The 22676-nt window shown below is 46.4% G+C and overlaps 2 protein-coding genes across 5 annotated transcripts in view; both read right to left on the reverse strand.

Moving 5' to 3' along the window:
• LOC137094752 (zinc finger protein 708-like) overlaps nt 1-22676 on the reverse strand; it is a 30708-nt gene that overhangs the window by 2031 nt on the left and 6001 nt on the right. Inside the window, exons 3-5 of one of the 3 annotated variants that reach the window (XM_067465213.1) lie at nt 3376-3520; nt 2234-2295; nt 700-826 (exon numbers count right to left, since the gene is read on the reverse strand). In XM_067465213.1, coding sequence (XP_067321314.1) covers nt 700-826; nt 2234-2295; nt 3376-3520 — 334 coding nt within the window. Of the gene's footprint in view, nt 1-699; nt 827-2233; nt 2296-3375; nt 3521-19322; nt 22571-22676 lie in introns of those variants that run through there. The other 2 variants (XM_067465212.1, XM_067465211.1) reach the window with 2 other exon arrangements.
• On the reverse strand, nt 8314-17584 carry LOC132765775 (zinc finger and SCAN domain-containing protein 31-like). Of its 2 annotated transcripts, none has more exons than XM_067465364.1 (6): nt 17485-17584; nt 15647-16142; nt 15148-15274; nt 14506-14567; nt 13227-13353; nt 8314-10447 (listed from the first exon to the last, which is right to left on the reverse strand). In XM_067465364.1, exons 2-6 carry the CDS (start codon nt 16082-16084, stop codon nt 9654-9656), a joined length of 1548 nt encoding a protein of 515 aa, XP_067321465.1. In that variant the 5' UTR covers nt 16085-16142; nt 17485-17584; the 3' UTR covers nt 8314-9653. The 2 variants fall into 2 exon arrangements, with proteins under 2 accessions (XP_067321465.1, XP_067321463.1); XM_067465362.1 differs by having other exon boundaries at nt 8314-10450.

The following is a 22676-nucleotide window of genomic DNA, read 5'->3' on the forward strand; positions in this document are numbered from 1 at the left end:
CTCGGCTCCGGCTTGATCTGCAGAGGCAGCCTCTCCATACAGACAAATGCGCTTAAGTCCATATTGAAAAACCGTGAAACTGCGAGTCTGTGAGAGGCGAACTGCAAAGTAGCGAGAGACCACTGTAGTATAGAAGTCAAATCTAATATCTATTTAGTAAAGTAAAGGCAGTCACATTCTGGGTTAAGTACAAGGCTGCAGAAGATTATCGGGTTTCCTTTCATAGAGCGGAAACCAAAGGAAGGACATTCAGTTTGTTCAAATAAACAATTATTTTACTTCCCACACAGCCTCCAGTCTGTGCTTTGTGTAAAATTCCTTCTAATTCAACCCAAGTAACACAGAGGCAGGACACACACACTCACAGAGAGAGAGAGAGAGAGAGAGAGAAGTGTGACTGATCTGGAATGATTACTCTTGAGGGGTTTTCCAGGGGGCCCGGTTGCTGCGAGGGAGTGTGGTGCGCTTGCACTTGGCTCCAGTTATGGAAGTCTTCCCATTGGAGCGTGAATTAGTGCCAACACCACTGTGACTCAGGCACCAAGTCCATGTGACACTAATGTCCTATATTTCCAACAAAAGCTCTGCCTTGAGAACTCTCAGAGATTGGGATGACTGAGGATCCTGCTCCCACCAGAGAGCTGCTGACTGGGATGCTGCATTTTGAAACAGAAACCCCCAGGAATGAAGGGGCCTTACCAAGAGAGTCCACCATCCCATGAATCTCCTCCATGATCTGCATGTGCAAGGCTTTCTGATCAGGATTCAGGTTAACCCACTCCTCCGGGGCGAAAGGGACAGCCACCTCCTCAAAGGCAATTGGGCCCTGGAGGGAAAAGAAAGAGAAATCCTTCTCACCTGAGACTTGTATACCTGTGCATCTCACTGTTGGCTCATCTCCAACTTGTGGTCTACTAACACTCCAAAATCCCTTTCACATGGACTTCTGTCGAGCCAGATATTACCCAATCCTGTATCTCTGTGCGTTGCGTATTTCCTACATTTCTCTTTGTTGGAATTAACTGAGGCTCATCTGCAAACATGATAAGCATGCCCTCTGAACCTTCATCCAAGTCAATAAGAAAGGTGTGGAAGAGCACTGGGCCCAGGACAGAACCCCCAAAAGAGCCCTGCAGCACTCCTCCCTTCTTTCCAGGATGAAGAGGAACCGCTGGTGAGCACCCCTTGTCCATTCTGGAAGACAGAGACACTCTTTGCCTCCTCCACTCTGGTCAGACTTCTCCCGTTCTCCGGGAGTTCTCAAAGATTATTGCCAGAGGTTCTGAAATTTTTTCTGTGACCCTTGGGTGTCATTCCTGTGGCCCTGGAGACCTGAATTCATTGAGAGTGGCCAGCTATTCCTGGACAACTTCTTTACCTATTTTGGGTCGCATTTCCCCTATTACGCCATCTGCTCCATCTTGCTCAAGCAGAATACAGATTCCCTTTTGGGAGAGGACTGAGGCCACGTTCTCCCTCTTCCCCGTCCCGTTTGCATCTCACCACCTTCTCCAGGCACAGACCCTATCACTTCTTCATTTTTCCTTCTTCTACTGACACAGGCATGTAGCCAGGGGGAGGGCTTGGGGGGCTTCAGCCCCCCCCCCCGAAATTCTCATGGTGGTCCACAAGAAGGCCTTACTGGTACATTATTTAAACTGTTATGTTTATTCATATCATGATCTGATCACCATGCTCCATATATCCCATATGCATGGGGGTATTGGGGTAACAATACAAAAGGTTTGCTAGGGTAGACCCTCTTTCACTCAGACTCAGCCCCCCCCCCCCCAAATCAAACTCAGCTCCCCCCGAAACAAAATCCTGGCTACGGGCCTGTACTGACACAACCAAAGAACCACTTTTTATTGTTTTTAAATTCTGGCAAACCTGAGCTCGTTTCCTGCTTTAGCTTGTCAGACCTTTTCTTACTTCTGCTGGTTAGTCGTTTGAATTCTTTGGTGATTTCCCCCCTTTTCCGTTTCTCAAACACGTGCCTTTTAAATCTTAGCTCAGCTGAAAGTTCTTTGAACATCCATCCTGGTTTCTTTAGACTACTCTTATTTATTTTTTCCTCCCTGTTGGCACTGTTTCCAATTGTGCCTTCAGTATCTCACTTTTAAGAAACTCCCATTCGATCTTTTCTGTTTCAAGAGATGTTTGATTATGAAGCCTGGAAGAAACGACCCCCAGGCAGCTCCCTTCCTCCTCTCCCAGGAATCCTTCTGCTTACCTGATTCACTTCCACTCCATCACAAAACGACTGAGGATTCGGCAACAACATCATTCCAGCCCCTGGGACAGAGAAAGAGAGAGAGAGAGAGAGAGAGAGTAAAGTGTGGAAAGCTGAACACATAAACATGCCTCAGAGGTTACAATTACAGTCTATAAAGAAACCTATGAGGAAATGGCCCTATGAACACAGGAGCATTCAACAGTCCAAGAATATGTAACATTTTAGGGTTTAGGACTTTGCCTCACAAGGAGTACTGTAAGTAGGCTGAAAGGAAACGAGTCCTGGCTTGGTATGGCAATTGACAGAAGTTACTGTTTGTTGTCTCCTTGTCTTCCAGCTCAGGCTCATCTTCGGTTTGGGTGATTGTGAGAGTAGTCCAGCATTTCTGTGTTCACAAATACTATGCTGTGCCCAGGTTGGTTCATGAAGGGCTTGGCTATGGCTGACTTCTCTGGTTGAATCAGTCTGCAGTGCCTTTCTTTTGCCTTAATTCGTGTCTGGGCAATGCTGCTGCGGTGTTTGGTGGTCCCTCTGGAGACTTGTCACAGCTGCATGGGATACGGTAGACTCCTGCAGAGGTGAGAGGACCCCTCCTGTCCTTTGCTGAGCGTAGCATCTGTACAAACACAACCAGGACATTCCAGATATACAAACCTCACTTACTTAGTTTCCAACAGACCCCTCAACCTCTGAAGATGCCTGGCATAGATGTGGGTGAAACGTCAGGAGAGAATCCTTCTGGAACATGGCCAGACAGCCCGAAAAAGGCATAGCAACACATTATTATTATTATTATTATTATTATTATTATTATTATTATTATTTCTTATCTGTCTCTCTGTCTGGCTCGAGGAGGGTTAGAACACAATTTACAAAACACAAACATTGCAAAATTCAACAAATATACATATTTCTATAAATGATACACATTTAAACTGATTTTCTCTTAAACACATATTAATGTACATAAAACAGATATCAAACAAAGGATGTGAGTTTAAGATATATACCCATCTCAAGGTCAAATGATCCAGCATGTGCACCTTCTCAAGCTCAAACTGGGGATGTGCTACAATCACCTCAAAGGGGAATTTCCACTGGCATAAAGCACCAAAACTCCCAGAAGGGTTCCTTCCTACCCTGCCAGGCTGCAGCCCCCTCTCCTTCCTCTCCTTCCTCTCCTTCCTGCTTCAGCTCCTTCTGCCGGAGGCTCTGCTTGGTGTCCGAGTGAGGCTTTTCTGGTGAAGGGACATCTGGCTGGACTTCCATGCAGTTATTTTGGGCCTGGAAGAGCAGATAGTATTCCAGAAGTCGTACAGAGAATTTTCAAAAATATCACAGACCTATGTGCAAAAACTGTTAGGTTTTACTATGTAGTGAGTCATGCACTGCTAATGGGTTAATGGGCTTCTGTTGGGAATGCTGAGAATGTATTGATTGTATGTGGGGAATCATTTGGGAAATGTGTTTTTGCCTACTCAGAGTGATTGTCAATGAAGCAATCCTGGGTTTGGGTTGGGTCAATTAGTTGGTAACCAATCAAGGAGTAAATGTATTGTAAATGTATTGTATATAAGGAAACCATGTACAATGTATATTCCCCTTCCTTTGATGTTGTGCTGTTGTGATGTTATTCGTCAAAGACTATAAAAGAACCTGTCTACTTGGACAAGATACTGTGTACTGTGGTGAGTCTGTAAGTCTGTAATATCATCTAAAACTGGGGGAAAGACAATGGTAAAAACTGGATAATGGCCGGGCATGTGCTCAAGTATCTACTGTGGAAGCAGAAGACTGAAAAATGCTGAGCAGGAGGAAAGCTGCTGGAACGTGCTGAAGCTGTGCAATTGTGAAGTTGACTCTGGTCATAACAGAAACTGCATGGATTTTTTTAAAAGAATAATTTCTGAGATGGCCACCTAACTAATGCCATATTCCCCCTCCTGTCACTTTCAGTGTTATATCTGGATTCAACAAATTTGGATGGAGCAGCAACCAAGCTTACAGTGGATATGGAGGTGAGAGCAGGAGGGGCAGAGCAGGGGGGAAAAGAGGCCGAGGGAGCAGAGTCCGGCTTCTCCCTCACATCGGTCCCATCTTGGAAGGAAGGCAGGATGTACATTCAATCTCTCCATCAGTCACAAGGTGAGGGAACCCAAGAGGTCCTTCCTGCTTCTCGTCCTCTGCCCGACTCAGGAGGAAGCCTTCCGCCAGGGCCACCGCCTGGGAAGAGGTCTCTGCCCCACACTCTTGGACCCATCTCCCCATCTCTGGGGGCAGGATGCTCAGGAACTGCTCCAGGATCACCAGGTCCAGCATCTCCGCCTTGGTGTGTTGCTCTGGCTTCAGCCACTGGCGGCAGGGAGAGTGGAGGCAGCTGCAAACCTCTCTGGGTCCCTCGCCCTCTCAGTAGGAGGAATGCCTGAAGCGATAGCGCTGTGTGTCTGCATCCAGGAACATTTGTGTAGTTCTCCTCCAGGGTTCCCCACTGCTCCCGGAGGCTTTGCCTGCTTCAGGTCCAGGTGAGTTGGGTCTCTCCATCTTGGAGCCACTCTGATGTAGAACCCAACCTTATCCCAGATGCCTTTCCTCCCTCTTCTCTCTAGGGAAAGAAATCCCTCAACTGGCTCAACTCCAAAATGCTCAGCCAAAAACCACCTTTGGAGAAGGAATGGGAAGGAGAGGAAGAGAAGGAAGGAAACCAGGAGGAGGAGGAGGAAGGAGAGGCCAAAGGGGACACTCTCCTCTCCCAGCCAGGCAAGGAAGGGTTAAGGGGAGGGAGCCTGGTTCCTAGAGGGACAGAAAAGGTGGGTCTGGGGTGGGGAGGCCCACTTCCTTCCTGCCTCTCTAGGAAGACTACACTCCCTCCCCTTCACCCTTCCTTGCCCAGCCTGACCCTGGAATGAGGGGAAGGAGCCTCTCTCTCTCTCCAAAGACCTGGAAACAAAGGACTTCTTGTATGAGGCCATTGGACATTGCCCAGGGGATGCCCGCATGTTTTACCATCCCGTGGGAGGCTTCTCTCATGTCCCCGCATGAGAAGCTGGAGCTGACAGACGGGAGCTCACCCTGCTCCATGGAATTGATATCGAGCTCTTTTGGGGGGCCCTCCCGGTAAGAGGGGTCCCAGAGGACCGCTAAAGGGGTCCTTGACCTCGGTGAGCAGCCAGAGAACGCCAATCCAAAGATGCAAAAATGTTAAAAATTAATCTCACCCAAGGCTGAAGAGGTAACAGTGACCGAAGCGTTTATTTCTGCGATTCAGCTGGAAAGGATGCGTTACAGGGATAATTCCACCATAAGCATAACATTACAATGATTTTTTGGTATATTTATACAGTCAGAACAAAGGAAAATCAGTTTGAAAATCCCGCCCGCCCTCTGTCAGTTTGCTCTACCCTGATTGGCTGGCCCCGGAACAACTGGGAGGAGGCCTGGCCGTATGTCCCGCCTCTCCTCCAATCACTGGGCGCTGCCGCCTCCAGGGGGCCAATCGGAGCTCCCCTAGCGCCTCCGAAGATAGTCCAATCAGCAGCCAGGAGGCGGGACATAGTTTGACAGCTCAGAAGGGGCGGAATGCCTGGGAGGTATCCGCCAGCTGATCTGTGAGCTTTTGTTCTTAGCGGCGGGGTGGCAGACGAGAGAAACAAAGAGCTTCCTGGTTCCTTGATTGAGGATGTGTAGAGATATGAAAAGGGGCTGTTGATGGCATTTGGATCTCAAAACTCTGTAAACAAGGGGACCCTGAAGACAAAGGAGCTGCACAAATACCATGGGTTGAGTTAATCAATCCTTTTTTCCGGGTTTCGGTTGACTTATCTCTCAGCCCATTGTCTGAACTCTGAAAATGAGCCCCGAGATAGGATCAACCCCGGCCCATGCAAATGTTAATATGAATGGATTTATTCTGAGGAAATTGGATTTCCCTCAACAGTAACCTCAGGTCACATTCCTTTTTCTGGGACAAAGTTCAGAGGGAAAAAGGTTGGGAAGAGGGCAAGGGTACATTTCATAGACTTCATCTTATACATATTACAGATTTTTACATTCTTCATATAGTTCATAAATGGATCCCCATCCCCAACCCAGCAAAATTTATTAAAGACAATAATAGTTGATAGTAAAAGCATTTCATTTCTGCCAGAATTATGATCCCCTTGGCGAAGGCACACACACAGGCGGAGGCCGTTGTTCCTTCAAAGGGAAGCCTGGTTCGGAGTCCGTAAAGAAGGTCCAAGACGGTAGGGCATGAAGTCAATAAGTGAGGGCAAAAAAAAAGGGTCCGCAAAGAGTTTCCAAATGGTGAAGTGTGGGGCAATGTTCTTCAGAAAACTGCATCTCCCAGCTGAGGCCCGGGACCCATCCAGCCCCCTCCCCGGGGCTCCTGCGGGCGACCGCTGCGGGTCCCAGGCTGCCAGGATCAACGTGGAGCGAGCACTGCCGCGGAGAAGCGGAGAACCCAGCCAGACTGACAATCAGCTGTTTTTCTGCAAGGCAAAATATCTAAACAAAACTAATTTTTTCTCGGGTGGAGGAGCCCAAAACGAAGAAAGGGAGATGACAGTTAGCCTTAGAATTAGTCATAGAAAAATATAAAATTGGAACGGCGGCAATCTGCCATTTTAAGTGTTTTTGTGGATAGCGGGGTTTGTAATGGCGGTTTCCGTATCCGCGGTCTAATCGAACGCAGATTCAGGGTCCGGGGGGCGCCTGGAGGCGCCCCCCCGCAGGCTCACGGCTCTCCGGAGCCCGGAAAGGGGTTTATGGAGGAGTTCTTGGGTCTGAGTCAAGGAAGGATACAAAAGTAACATGCGGAGAGATAGAAAGTTGCGAGTTTCAAGTACTTTATTAGGGAAAGATACAAAGTGAAGGGAGAGGGAAAGTTAGCCGAAGCTGCAGGCATTCCTGATCTTGGAGCTAGCGGCTGGGGCGCATTCCATCTGTTGGCTTCAAAAGCTTGGTCCAGGAACTGCGGAACTCTCCGCTGCAGCTCATACCAATGTGAAGGCGGGGCTACCAGCTGCGCTCGTGGACAGAATCGAACCACAGACCTTTCAATTAGCAGTCCTGGCGGCACAAGAGATTAGAATGAAACCCACCGCAGAGGATCTGGCCCAGCTTACTTGTCCAAACGCATCTCCCTCTATGTCCCGCCTCGCAGTTTAAGATCATCCAGGGAGGCCCTGCTCTCGCTCCCGCTGGCTTCGCAAATACGTCTGGCGGGGACGAGAGACAGGGCCTTCTCAGCTGTGGCTCCCGCCTGTGGAACTTGCTTCCCACTGAGGCTAGATCGGCTCCGTCCCTTCTGTCATTTAGGAAGAAATTGAAGTCGTTGTCCTGGGACCAGGCTTTAGGACAACAGGCATAGACAGCACATTGGAGAGGTAAGGTCCCATGCCCAAGTTACATTTACATTTGGCCAGGAATGGAGTGGCTCTAGCTTGCGCTGTGATCATGAGATCATTTTGTGCAGCAATGTCGAGAGCTCTTTGAGATACAGTTGAGCATACGTTTGCCCCAAAATTTATTAACTCGTGGGGGGCAAAACCTAACCTACTGTGTGACCAAATCTGGTAAGCCAAGATGACCTCTAACACGCATAAATAGCACATTGGACATGGAATTAGGTATGGAATTGGCTGGAATGGAGATACGGATGTTAATACTGTTTTTGAATGTTTTACTTATTGTTTTAACTGTTATTATATTGCTCTGTTACATGTAGTGCCATCAAATTGCTGCCAAATGTAAGTCGTCTGGAGTCCCCCTTCAGAGGTTGAGAAGGAACGGGATGGAAATAATGGAAGTAATAAATCTAGATAAATAAAAACGTAATGTTCGCTTGTGGGATTAACATAACTCAAAAACCATTGAACTAATTGACAGCAAATTTGGACACAAGACACCTATCAGGCCAACAAGTGACCATCACTCATAAAAACATGGAAAAACATAACAAAGGAGACTCAAAAAGCCAAAAAGCAAAAACATATTACAACGCATGTACAAAAGTGTGTGCGCGCACACACACATATATGCAAACACACATATGCACAAAGATATGCGCACAAAACACATATACACAGACTGGGCTGCAGCAACATGTGGCAGGGGACGGCTAGTAAATAATAAACATCCCATCCTACTGAGTATAAAAACCTGTCTCTCTAAGAAGGAGAACAAGTGTCACGTGTATAACTTGACCGCCAGAGGAAGGCCTGGAGTGAGGCCCAAACCGGCCCTGTTCCACTCGGCAGAAGAAGACACAGCGTTGATCCCATCTCAGAGGGATTGTATAGAATCCATACAATATTGTTTATGATTAATGTGAATTTGAACAGTTTAACAGGTTTCTACAATGATTCGCTGAATTCACTTATTTACTATTTTCTGTATAAGTGGGTTATTTTGTGGAAGGCACAAGGGTTGGACCCACGACACCAACGGGGGCTTCGAGTAAAGATGGTGGCATTTATTTATCGTGTCATCCGCAACCAGAACATTGTATTACATTTCTAACAGAACAAAACAAACAAACCGATTAAAAAACACACACACAAATTTTGCAAACTTGGTAGCTGATTAAATGTCCTTTGACCAGTATCTGGCCACTTGGAGTGCCTCTGGTGTTGCCGCAAGAAGGTCCTCCATTGTGCATGTGGCAGGGCTCAGGTCGCATTGCAGCAGGTGGTCAGTGGTTTGCTCTTCTCCACAAGATGGTGGCAGAGATGTAGTGATGGAAGAAAAAAAATCTGTATTTCTAGGATGGTTAGTGAGATCTATTCTCTCCCTGTCAAACCATTGCATATTGCTACCCAACTTTTTTTTAATATAATCTTTATTGAAAGTTTTCCATAAAAACATTTAAAATCAATTAAGAAAAGATAGAAAAAGTGAGAGAGAGAAAAAGAAAGAGAGAGAGTGTGATTCGAGGTGTGGTCTGACCAAGGCAGACCAGAGCACGGGTAGCATGAGACTAAGAAGAAAATGGTCAAAGAAATGAGTCCAAAGTGAAGCCAAGTGTTACTGGAAGCCATTTCATCTGCCATTTCCCTGTTGCAAAACATTTTATTAATTTTGTCCCAGCTCTTTGGATGATGTCTCTCCTGTACGTAGTCTGTGACAGTTCAAAAGTTAAGAACCTCAACTAAAATATTTCCCACGTCTTAGCATTTGTATGTTTTTTAGCCTGTTTGTATTCTCTAGTGCATGTTATGGGAGGACATCTAAATAAAACATTTCCCATACTTCTGGATCTTTTTACCTTTCTATCCCTTGTGTAGTTTTTTGTGGGTGTGGGGAATGCAAAACATTTCTCACACTCCTGGCATTTCTAAGGCTTCTGTCCTGTGTGGAGTCTTTTGTGCCTCACCAAGTGTGAACTGTAAGCAAAACATTTCCCTCACTCCTGGCATTGTTATGGTTTCTCTCCTGTGTGGAGTTTTTTGTGCTTCGCCAAGGCTAAACGGTAACTAAAACACTTCCCACACTCCTGGCATTGGTATGGCTTCTCTCCTGTGTGGAGTCGTTTGTGGTTCACCAAAGATGAACGGTCAGCAACACATTTCCCACACTGCTGGCATTGGTATGGCTTCTCTCCTGTGTGGACTATTTTGTGCCTCACCAAGTTTGAACTGCGAGGAAAACATTTCCCACACTCCTGGCATTGGTAAGGTTTCTCTCCTGTGTGGACTCTTTTGTGCCTCACCAAGTGTGCATTTTGAGCAAAACATTTCCCACACACCTGGCAGTGATATGGTTTCTTTCCTGTGTGGAGTCTTTTGTGGCTTACCAAGGCTGAACGGTCAGGAAAAAATTTCCCACACTTCTGGCATTTATATGGTTCCTGTCCTGTGTGAAATCGCTCATGTTTCAAGTGTGAACTCTGCATAAAAGATGTCCCAAACTCCTGGCTTATGATATCGTCAGTTCCTTGAAGGATTTCTTCTTGGCTCCAATGTGGCGATTCGTAATCAGCAATACATTTTGCTGATATTTTCCATTTACAATGGCTTCTCCCAGCAATGACTGTCTTGTGAAGTATAAGTCCCATATTTTGCGTAAAACATTGTCCACACACATTGCATTTGTAGGGCCTTTCTCTGGCAGAATCTCCATTTTCACTGTGAGTTTGCTGGTGTCCAGGAAGGTCCCCGTTGTGTCCCAAATGCGTCCTGTCTTTGGTGCACACATTGCTCTTCTTCCAGTTATCTGCTGGGAAGAAGAAGGGCAGAAACAATCATTCCTCAGCATGAGTGATGAGGACTCTGAGGAAGTGGGATAAGGAGTGGATTGAAAGGATTCCTAAAACAGCCTAGACACGGAGGTAGAGACGACCGAACTGTTGTCGTTTCCCCACCCTCAGCCAGAGATAGTGGCGAACGTACCATTGGAAAGAGAGGGGCCTAGAGTGGGATTACTGCTAGATGCCTCTCCCAGGGCGTAAACCAAGCCCCCATCATTCCCAATCACAGAACATAGAATGAATTATATTACAAGTCGCCATAATGCGGATGACTGAGGTCAGGGGCTGTTTGTGTGCTGGGAGAAGCAACGCAGAAAGAGAGCTTAGCCGTCAGACATGCAAAGGCCAGCCTGCCTGGTTGGGAGGAAAAACAGCTGAATACCACACCGGTAAAAAGATATATAGCCGCGCCTGCGTATCTGAAGCCAGGGAAGTTTGTTCTTTTTGAGGATCCATTCTCTGGCCCCTCTTTCCAGCCAATCTGCTTCCTCCCTCTCTCTCTTTGTCCCACCTCCAGAGGCAGAATTCATAATATGCTCCCTGTCCTCTAAGGGTAAGGGGGGGGGGGGGGGGGAGAGGAACTCAATCCTGCTTTAGAATGGCAGTTTTGATGGTTAGGAAATCAGTTGGAGTTTATTATTGGAAGGCAGCAGAGGGGCAGAAAGAGCACAAGAAGTCCTACTATTGCTTTATTATCGTTATATATAATTGAAAAAGAGCACAAGGATCCATGTCACGTTGGCGTTAATAGGAAGTAAAATAATATAGATAGTACAATCAGCGATAGATAGATATGTCATTTAGATTTTTTTGGTTTTTTGGTCGTGTCGCAAGTCGCTTCTGGTGTGAGAGAATTGGCCGTCTGCAAGGACGTTGCCCAGGGGATGCCTGGATAATTTGATGTTTTTATCATCCTTGTGGGAGGCTTCTCTCATGTCCCCGCATGAGGAGCTGGAGCTGATAGAGGGAGCTCATCCGCCTCTCCCCGGATTCGAACCTGCAACCTGTTGGTCTTCAGCCCTGCCGGCACAGGGGTTTAACCCACTGTGCCACCAGGGGCTCCTTTAGATAAAGATTAGATATAGTAGTGACATAGCGGCATAGATTTGGATATACAGTGTTCCCTCACTTATCCCTGGTGTTATGTTCCAGGACCACCCGCAGAAAGTGAAAATCTGCAAAGTAGGAACACTATAATTATTTTAATCTATAAATATTAAAATAAATATATATAAATATATATTTTATACATTAAAATAAAGATAGTGTTCGTACTTTATTTACAGTTATACACTATTTTAAGTCTTTATAAACCCTCCGCACACACTTATACACTACATGACCCTCCTTGAACCTAATCCTCGGCTCCGGCTTGATCTGCAGAGGCAGCCTCTCTATACAGACAAATGCGCTTAAGTCCACATTGAAAAACCGCGAAACTGCGAGTCCGCGAGAGGCAAACTGCGAAGTAGCGAGGGACCACTGTAGTATAGAAAAAGTTGCCTCTGCAGTTGCCTCTGAAGACTGCTCGGAAGATCCAAATGGTCCAACGATCAGCAGCCAGGATGCTAACAGGAGCGGCACTCAGGGAGCATACAACTCCTCTGTTGCCCAGCTCCACTGGCTGCCAATTTGCTAACGGGCACAATTCAAAGTGCTGGCTTTAGCCTTTAAAGCCCTAAACGGTTCTGGCCCGACCTAACTGTCCGAACGCATCTCCTCCTATGAACCAGTGAGGGCATTAAGATCGCCCGGGGAGGTCCTTCTCTCGATCCCGCCAGCTTCACAAGCACGCCTGGCGGGGACGAGAGACAGGGCCTTCTCAGTGGTGGCCCCTCGGCTGTGGAACGCCCTTCCTACAGAAATCATTCCGGAGGAAAGTGAAGACCTGGCTTTTCGAACAGGCGTTCGACTAGGCAGTGTAATCGATTATTGGAACACGGAATAAGGATAATGAGACTGGATTCTGATTCTATCGATGAGACATGATGGATTTGTTATATTGATGTTTGATGTTTAATTAATTGTTACAATTGCCTTAAATGTCGAATGATTTTGTACTATGTATATTGAAACTGTGTTGTTAACCGCTCTGAGTCGCCTATTTAAAATAAAATAAAATACATAAATAAATAATTAAAAGTCACATTTAATATCTATTTAGTAAAGTAAAGGCAGTCACATTCTGGGTTAAGTACAAGGCTGCAGAAGATTATCAGGTTTCCTTTCATACAACGGAAACTAAAGGAAAGAAAATTCAGTTTGTTCAAATAAACAATTATTTTACTTCCCACACAGCCTCCAATCTGTCCTTTGCGTAAAATTCCTTCCAATTCAACCCAATTAACACAGAGGCAGAACACACACTGAGAGAGAGAGAGAGAGAGAGAGAGAGAGAGAGAGAGAGAGAGAGAGAGAAGAGAGAAAGAGAGAGAGAGTAGTGTGACTGATCTGGGGGGACTACTCTTGATGGGTTTTCCGGGGGGCTTTGCTGTGAGGGAGTGTGGTACACTTGCACTTGGCTCCAGTTTTGGAAGTCTTCCCATTGGAGTGTGAATTGGTGCCAACACCACTGTGACTCAGGCACCAAGTCCATGTTCCACTAATGTCATATATTTCCAACCAAAGCCCTGCCTTGAGAACTCTCAGAGACTGGGATGACGGAGGATCCTGCTCCCACCAGAGAGCTGCTGACTGGGATGCTGCATTTTGAAACAGAAATCCCCAGGAATGAGGGGGCCTTACCAAGAGAGTCCACCATCCCATGAATCTCCTCCATAATCTGCATGTGCAAGGCTTTCTGATCAGGATTCAGGTTAACCCACTCATCCAGGGGGAAAGGGACAGCCACCTCCTCAAAGGCAATTGGGCCCTGGAGGGAAAAGAAAGAGAAAATCCTTCTCACCTGAGACTTGTATACCTGTGCATCTCACTGTTGGCTCATGTCCAACTTGTGGTCTACTAACACTCCAAGATCCCTGTCAAGCCAGATGTTACCCATCCTGTATCTATGCGTTGCGTATTTCCTACATTTCTCTTTGTTGAAATTAACTTTTAGTGTTCATTTTGAATTCTGATCCTGTCTTCTGGAGTATTATCTATCCCTCCTCATTTGATGTCATCTGCAAACATGATAAGCACGCCCTCTGAACCTTCATCCAAGCCAATAAGAAAGACGTGGAAGAGCACTGGGCCCAGGACAGAACCCCCAAAAGAGCCCTGCAGCACTCCTCCCTTCTTTCCAGGATGAAGACAAACCACTGGTGAGCACCCCTTGTCCCTTGTCTGGAAGACAGAGACACTCTTTGCCTCCTCCACTCTGGTCAGACTTCTCCCGTTCTCCGGGAGTTCTCCAAGAATTATTGCCAGTGGTTCTGAAATTTCTTCTGTGAGTTCCTTCAGGACTCTTGGGTGTCATTCCTGTGGCCCTGGAGACCGGAATTCATTGAGTGCCCAGCTATTCCTGGACTAGTTCTTTACCTATTTTGGGTCGCATTTCCCGTTATGCCCTCTACTCCATCTTGCTCAAGCAGAATACGAATTCCCTTTTGGGTGAAGACTGAGGCCATGCTCTCCCTCTTCCCATCCCCTGTTTGCATCTCACCACCTTCTCCAGGCACAGACCCTGTCACTTCTTCGTTTTTCCTTCTTCTGACACAACCAAAGAAACCGCTTTTTATTCTTTGTAATCTCTCTGGCAAGGTTGTCAGACATTTTTCTTACTTATGCTGGTTAGTTCTTTGAATTCTTTGGTGATTTCCCCCCTTTTCCGTTTCTCGAACACGTCCCTTTTAAATCTTAGCTCAGCTGAAAGTTCTTTGAACATCCATTCTGGTTTCATTAGACTACTCTTATTTATTTTTTCCTCCCTGTTGGGACTGTTTGCAATTGTGCCTTCAATATCTCACTTTTAAGAAACTCCCATTCTATCTTTTCTGTTTCAAGAGATGTTTGAGGATGAAGCCTAGAAGGAATGATCCCCAGGCAGCTCCCTTCCTCCTCTCCCAGGAATCCTTCTGCTTACCTGATTCACTTCCACTCCATCACAAAACGACTGAGGATTCGGCAACAACCTCATTCCAGCCCCTGGGAGAGAGACAGAGAGAGAGTATAGTGTGGACAGCTGAACACATAAACATGCCTCAAAGGTTACAATTACAGTCCTATAAGGAAACCTATGAGGAAATGGCCCTATGAACACAGGAGCACTCAACAGACCAAGAATATGTAAAATTTTAGGGTGCCTTTCTTTTGCCTTAATTCATGTCTGGGCAATGCTGCTGTGGTGTTTGGTGGCCCCTCTGTAGACTTGTCCACAGCTGCATGGTATACGGTAGACTGCTGCAGAGGTGAGAGAACTCTTCTTGTGCTTTGCTGAGCGTAGCACTTGTACAAATATTAATAGTAATAATAATAACAATTTTATTTATGATCTGTCTCTCCGCGTGACTACACATTAAAGCTACATTTCTATGAAATACATATTAAAGTACATAAAATAGATACCAAACAAAGGATGTGAGTTAAAGGTATTCACCAATCTCAAGGCGAAATAATCCTGCATGTGAACCTTCTCAAGTTCAAACTGTGGATGTGCTACAATCCATCTGAAGGGGAATTTCCACTGGTATAAAGCACCAAAACTCCTAGAAGGGTCCCTTCTTACCCTGCCAGGCTGCAGCCCCCTCTCCTTCCTGCTTCAGCTCCTTCTGCCAGAGGCTCTGCTTGGTGTCCGAGTGAGGCTTTTCTGATGCAAGGACATCAGGGTGGACTTTAATGCAGTTATTTTGGGCCTGGAAGAGCAGATAGTATTCCAGAAGTAGTACGGAGAATTTTCAAAAATATCACAGACCTATGTGCAGAAACTGCATGGAATTTTTTTTGAAAGAACAACTTCTGAGATGGCCACCTAACTAATGCTACACTCCCCCTCCCATCATTTCCAGGGCGATACCCGGGGACAACAAATTTGGGTAGAGCAGCAACTGAGCTCACAGTGGATATGGAGGTGAGAGCAGGAGGGGCAGAGAAGGGGGGGAAAGAGGCCAAGGGAGCAGAGTCTGGCTTCTCCCTCTCATCGGTCCCATCTTGGAAAGAAGGCAGAATGTATGTTTAATCTCTCCATCAGTCCCAAGGTGAGGGAACCCAAGAAGCAATGCTCTCACCTGTCCTTCCTGCTTTTCGTCCTCTGCCCGACTCAGGAGGAAGCCTTCCGCCAGGGCCACCGCCTGGGAAGAGGTCTCTGCCCCACACTCTCGGACCCAGCTCCCCATCTCTGGGGGCAGGATGCTCAGGAACTGCTCCAGGATCACCAGGTCCAGCATCTCCGCCTTGGTGTGTTGCTCTGGCTTCAGCCACTGGCGGCAGAGAGAGTGGAGGCGGCTGCAAACCTCTCTGGGTCCCTCGTCCTCTCGGAAGGAGGAATCCCTGAAGCGCTGGCACTGGATGTGCGCATCCAGGAACGTCTGCGTAGTTCCTTCCCAGGATTCCCCACTGCTCCCGGGAGGTCTGCCTGCTTCAGGTCCAGGTGAGTTGGGTCTCTCCATGTTGGAGCCACTGTTTGATGGAGAAGCAAACAGTATCCAAGATGTGTTTCCTCCCATTCCTCTCAAGGGAAAGAAATCCCTCCGCAGGCTGTACTCCAAAATGCTCACGTTTCTTCTGTGAAAGAAAGGCAGAATCAGACAACAGGTTTCAGGAGGCTTTTTCTTGGAGAGTGAACTCACAAGCCCTTTATTGACTTCAGAGCCAGGTCATGTTGTTTATTTATACTTTGGTTTTATTTTGTTGTCATATGTTGTTTGGGCTTGGCCCCATGTCAGCCGCTCTGAGTCCCCAGATTATTATGATGATTATGTTAGGTTTTACTATGTAGTGAGTCATGCACTACTAATGAGCTAATGGGTTTCTGTTGGGAATGCTGTGAATGCATTGATTGTATGTGGGGAATCATTTGGGAAGTGTGTTTTTGCCTACTCAGAGTGATTGTCAATGAAGCAATCCTGGGTTTGGGTTGGGTCAATTAGTTGGTAACCAATCAAGGAGTAAATGTATTGTAAATGTATTGTATATAAGGAAACCATGTACAATGTATATTCCCCTTCCTTTGATGTTGTGCTGTTGTGATGTTATTCGTCAAAGACTATAAAAGAACCTGTCTACTTGGACAAGATACTGCATACTGTGGTGAGTCTGTGAATCTGTAATATCATCTAAACTGGGAGAAAGACAACAATAAAAACTGGATAATGGCCGGGCATGTGCTCAAGTGTCTACTTTGGAAGGAGAAGACTGAAAAGTGCTGAATCATAGAATCAAAGAGTTGGAAGAGACCTCATGGGCCATCCAGTCCAACCCCATTCTGCCAAGAAGCAGGAATATTGCATTCAAATCACCCCTGACAGATGGCCATCCAGCCTCTGCTTAAAAGCCTCCAAAGAAGGAGCCTCCACCACACTCCGGGGCAGAGAGTTCCACTGCTGAACGGCTCTCACAGTCAGGAAGTTCTTCCTCATGTTCAGATGGAATCTCCTCTCTTGTAGTTTGAGCAGGAGGAAAGCTGCTGGAACGCGCTGAGGCTGTGCGAGTGTGAAGTTAACTCTGGCCATAACAGATTATTATTACTAATGCTGGGCCCTCCTTCCTTCCACTGGGGCCTCTGCTTCTCCACCCTCCAGACCCACCCAACCTCCCAGTGAGCTCCCATTCAGTCCCAACCCAGGCTGGATCCCCCCAAGACTCCTTCAGCTGAGGCTCCCTCATCCAGGGCCTCTCTTGTACTATTCAGAAACTCAGTGTTCAAGAGACTTCAGAGACTTTACATAATTGATCTATCAACACTCTTCAATTGGAATAGATATGGTTGTTATCTCCCAATTGGAGAATGTGGGGACCCCCAACCCCAGGTAAGTCCAGGCCTGGCCCCCCTTTGGCCCTCCCTCCAGGTGTGTTGGGCTTCAGCCCCTTTTTGGCCCTTTGGAGAAGGAATGGGAAGAGGACTCACTGGAAGGAGGAGAGGAAGGAGGAAGGGTGAGAGGCCAAGAGAACCCACTCCCCTCTGCTAGCCGGATCAGGAAGTGTGAAGGGGAGGGAGTCTGGTTCCTAGAGGGGCAGGAAAGGAGGGTCTGGGAGGGGGGGAGAGGCCCACTTCCTTCCTGCCTCTCTAGGAACCACACTCCCTCCCCTTAACCCTTCCTTGCCCAGAGTTACACTCTAAAGAGGGGGAAAGAGCATCTCTCTCTCTCCAAAGCCCTGGAACCAAAGGATGAAAGATGAAGGCAGAGACAGAGTCAGGGAGGAAACACTCCATATTCATAGGATAGTTAGTGAGATGTATTCTCTCCCTGCCAAACCCTTGCTCCCCAACCCCATCAAAGGTGCCTTCCTCTTGGCACATGTCTCCTTTTCGCCCTCCACTCGTGCCTCTTCAAATTCTGCAGCACTGCTGGTCACAGCTGACCTCCAGTTAGAGCACTCAAGGGAATTACATATACACTGGAAGGAGGGGGAAAGCTCATCTCTCGATTTTTTATTTTTATTTTTGTATTGTCGAAGGCTTTCATGGCTGGAATCACTCAGTTCTTGTGGGTTTTTTCAGGCTGTATGGCCATGTTCTAGAGGCATTTCTCCTGACGTTTCACCTGCATCTATGGCAAGCATCCTCAGAGGTGAGGTCTGCTGGAACGTCAGGAGAAACATCAGGAGAAATGCCTCTAGAACATGGCCATATAGCCCGAAAAAACCCACAAGAACTGAGTTTTATTTTTTTGTCTGAGGAGCGACTTAAGGAACTGCAAAGCACGTCCGTTGTGAGAAAATTGGACGTTGCCTAGAGGACGCCCGGATGTTTTACCATCCAGTGGGAGGCTTCTCTCATGTCCCCTCATAAGAAGTTGGAGCTGACAGGTGGGAGCTCACCCTGCAGTCCTGCCGGCACAAGGGTTTGACCCACGACACCAGGGGTCCACAAACTTTTTAAACAGAGGGCAAAATCACAGTCCCTCAAACTGTTGGAGGGCCAGATTATAATTTGAAAAAAAAAACATGAATGAATTCCTATGCACGCTGCACATATCTTATTTGTAGTGCAAAAAAGCACTTAAAATCAATACAATAATTAAAATGAAGAACAATTTCAACAAATATAAAATTATTAGTATTTCAGTGGGAAGTGTGGGAAAGGACTCTTGTCTGCTGGAGCTAGGTGTGAATGTATCAACTGACCACCTTGATTAGCATATAATGGCCTGACAGTGTCCACGTGCTTGTGTATTTAAATGGTTTCCCTGTGTAGTCTGACATGGTGGTTGTGCGAGACTACACAGAGAAGCCATCGGGAACAGATAGCACGTCATGTCGGAGGTATATGAGATAGTAGATACCTCTGATGAACCAACCTGGACACAGCATATTATTTGAGAACTCAGAAATGCTGGACCACTCTCACAACCACCATGTCAGACTACACAGAGAAGCCATTGAAATCCACAAGCATGTGGACAATTTCAACAGAAAAGAAGAAACCATGAAAATGAACAAAATCTGGCTACCAGTATTAAAAAAACTAAAATTACAACAGCACAACAACAGAGAGGAAACAAACAAGGGCATCTAACCACCTCTCAACAAAAGATTGCTCCAGGCACTGCCAGGCCATCATATGCTAATCAAGGTGGCCAGTTGAAACATTCACAGCTAGCTGCAGCAGACAAGAGTCCTTTGTCCCACCCTGGTCATTCCACAGATATATAAACCCTTTTTCCTAGTTCCAACAGGAACCTCAATACCTCTGAGGATACCTCTGAGAACCACTGACCTATGACAACCCAATACGGTAATCGCTTTACTGGTAATTAAATTTTCTCAATTTATTTATTGTTTATTTATTTACAGCTTTTATATTCCGCCCTTCTCACCCCGCAGGGGACTCAGGGCGGATTACAGTGTACACATATATGGCAAACGTTCAATGCCAATTTTTGACATACAAACATATACAGACATACACAGAGGCTATTTAACTTTTTTTTCTGGCCACCAGGGGAGCTGTCGCTTTCATCGTCCATCTGCGACGCTGATGAAGCACTTCCGCATTCCCCACATGCTTCCCCCCTGGAATGCTTTGCTGGAGTCTTCTTTATGGCCTCATAAATCAGTTAATTTAGCCTCCCCACACTTTTAAGATGGTACCTTATTTTCCTACCTGACAGATGCAACTGTCTTTCGGGTTGCAAAGGTCGACAACAGGCTACACACAATTGGTTGGAAACCCACTCCAACCCGGGCTGGCTTCGAACTCATGACCTTTTGGTCAGAGTGATCTTAATGCAGCTGACACTCAAGCAATTGGAAGTGACTTGTTGGGAAGCATGTATTAATTATACAAATGCTGTTTTGTTTTTTGTCATAATCTTTATTGAAAGTTTTCACATTGAAGATGTAAATAAAAAGGGGGAATTCAAGGGAAGCGGGGGAGGGATAGTTGTGGATATATACAGGTGATTTAGGGGTTTTTTTTAATGTCAGGAGTGACTTGAGAAACTGCAAGTCGCTTCTGGTGTGAGAGAATGGGCCGTCTGCAGGGACATTGCCCAGGGGGTGCCAGGGTGTTTTGATGTTTTTACCATCCTTGTTGGAGGCTTCTCTCATGTCCCTGCATGGGAAGCTGGAGCTGACAGAGGGAGCTCATCCATGCTCTCCCCGGATTTGAACCTGCGACCTGTCGATCTTCAGTCCTGCCGGCACAGGGGTTTAACCCACTGCGCTATTGGGGGCTCCAGGTTATTTAGCTTGAATGGGGTACGTATAGAGTTGGAAGAGACCTCATGGGCCATCCAGTCCAACCCCATTCTGCCAAGAAGCAGGAATATTGCATTCAAATCACCCCTGACAGATGGCCATCCAGCCCGTTTAAAAGCCTCCAAAGGAGCCTCCACCACACTCTGGGACAGAGAGTTCCACTGCTGAACACCTCTCACAGTCAGAAAGTTCTTCCTAATGTTCAGGTGGAATCTCCTTTCCTGTAGTCTCCAGGGCAGCAGAAAACAAGCTTGCTCCCTCCTCCCTATGACTTCCCCTCTATAGTTCAATATAGATCAATTAAATTCCCCTCAAACCCCCACTCCCACCCCACCCCTATCCCCCTCTATGACATGACAATCATATTTAACCCTCTGAAGAATTGTCACGGGACAAGAAAGTGGACTCTACAAAATCTTCCCAAACAGTCCTGTTTGAAATGCGATATCTAACCACAAAAGCAGAAGAGAGGAAAGCCAGTCCAGTCCCCTGGTGAAGCAAAAGAGTTCTCCAAAACAGCCCCAAGTCAAGCAAAGCAAAAAAACTTGTACAGAGTTCAAAACCAAGAAAAGGGTAGTCTAAGACATCAGTCTGAAGTCAAGCCAAGTGCTCATTGAAGTCAAGGGAATCATGTGTTTATCAGGAAATGTTGAATGTATGGTCTACAGGACCAGAATGTCCAAACCTGCAATTTCCCTGTTGCAATTCATTTTATTACTTTTGTTCCAGTTCTTTGGGTGGTTTTTCTCCTCTATGAATTCTCTGATGACTCACAAGGTATGAACTCTGAGTAAAACATTTCCCACACTCCTGGCATTGGTATGGCTTCTCTCCTGTGTGGTTGCTCTGGTGTCTCAGAAGTGATGCCTTGCAAGAATACAATTTCCCACACTCCTGGCATTTGTATGGTCTCTCTCCTGTGTGGACACTTTGGTGCCTCATCATGTTTGAACTGCGAGCAAAACTTTTCCCACACTCCAGGCATTGGTATGGCTTCTCTCCTGTGTGGAGTTTTTTGTGGCTCAGCAAGGCTGAACTGTCAACAAAACATTTCCCGCACTCCTGGCATTGGTACGGCTTCTCTCCTGTGTGGAGTCTTTTGTGCCTCACCAAGAGTGAACTGCGAGCAAAACATTCTCCACACTCCTGGCATTTGTATGGTTTCTCTCCTGTGTGAAGTCTTTTGTGGCTCACCAAGGCTGAAGTGTCAGCAAAACATTTCCCACATTCTTGGCATGGATATGGCTTCTCTCCTGTGTGGAGTTTTTTGTGCCTCAGCAAGGCCGAACTGTCAGCAAAACACTTCCCACATAACTGGCATTGGGGTGGCTTCTCTCCTGTGTGGACACTCTGGTGTCTCAGAAGTGATGACTTACAAGAATACCATTTCTCACACTCCTGGCATTTGTATGTTCTCTCTCCTGTGTGGAGTCTTTTGTGGTTCACCAAGTTTGAACTACGAGCAAAAGATTTCCCACACTCTTGGCAATGGTATGGCTTCTCTCCTGTGTGAAGTCTTTTGTGGCTTACCAAACCAAAACTGCGTGCAAAACATTTCCCACATTCATGGCATTGGTATGGCTTCTCTCCTGTGTGGACTCTTTTGTGGCTCCACAAGGCTGATTTGTCAGCAAAACATTTCCCACACTCCTGGCACTGGTATGGCTTCTCTCCTGTGTGGAGTATTTTGTGCCTCACCAAGGCTGAACTGTCGGCAAAATATTTCCCACACTCCTGGCATTGGTATGGCTTCTCTCCTGTGTGGAGTCTTTGGTGCCTCACCAAAGCTGAACTGTCAACAAAACATTTCCCACACTCCTGGCATTGGTATGGTTTCTCTCCTGTGTGGACTCTTTTGTGGCTCACCAAGGCTGAACTGCGAACAAAACATTTCCCACACTCCTGGCATTGATGCGGCTTCTCTCCTGTGTGAAATCCCTTATGTTTCTCTAAGTGTGAACTCTGGATAAAAGATTTCCTACACTCCAGGCTTATGAAATCCTCAGTTCCTTCAAAGCTTTCATCTTGGCTCCAATGTGGCAATTTGTAATCAGCAACACATTCAGCTGATACTTTATATTTAAGATGGCTTTTCCCAGCATGGAGTGTCTTGTGAAGCAGAAGTGCCATATTTTGAGTAAAACATTGGCCACACACATTGCATTTGTGGGGCCTTTCTCTGGCAGACCCTCCATCTTCACTGTGGGTTTGCTGGTGTCTAGGAAAGCCCCCATCTTGCTCAAAATGCTTACTGTGTTTGGTGTATACACTGCTCTTCTTCCAGTTATCTGCTGTGAAGAAGGACAGAAACAATCATTCCTCAGCGTGAATGTCAACATTACTCTTATGTCATATATTTCTAATAGAAGACCTGCCTTGAGAACTCACAGAGATTGG

Source organism: Anolis sagrei, chromosome 2 (genome assembly GCF_037176765.1).
Source record: "Anolis sagrei isolate rAnoSag1 chromosome 2, rAnoSag1.mat, whole genome shotgun sequence".
NCBI classification, from domain to species: Eukaryota; Metazoa; Chordata; class Lepidosauria; order Squamata; family Dactyloidae; genus Anolis; species Anolis sagrei.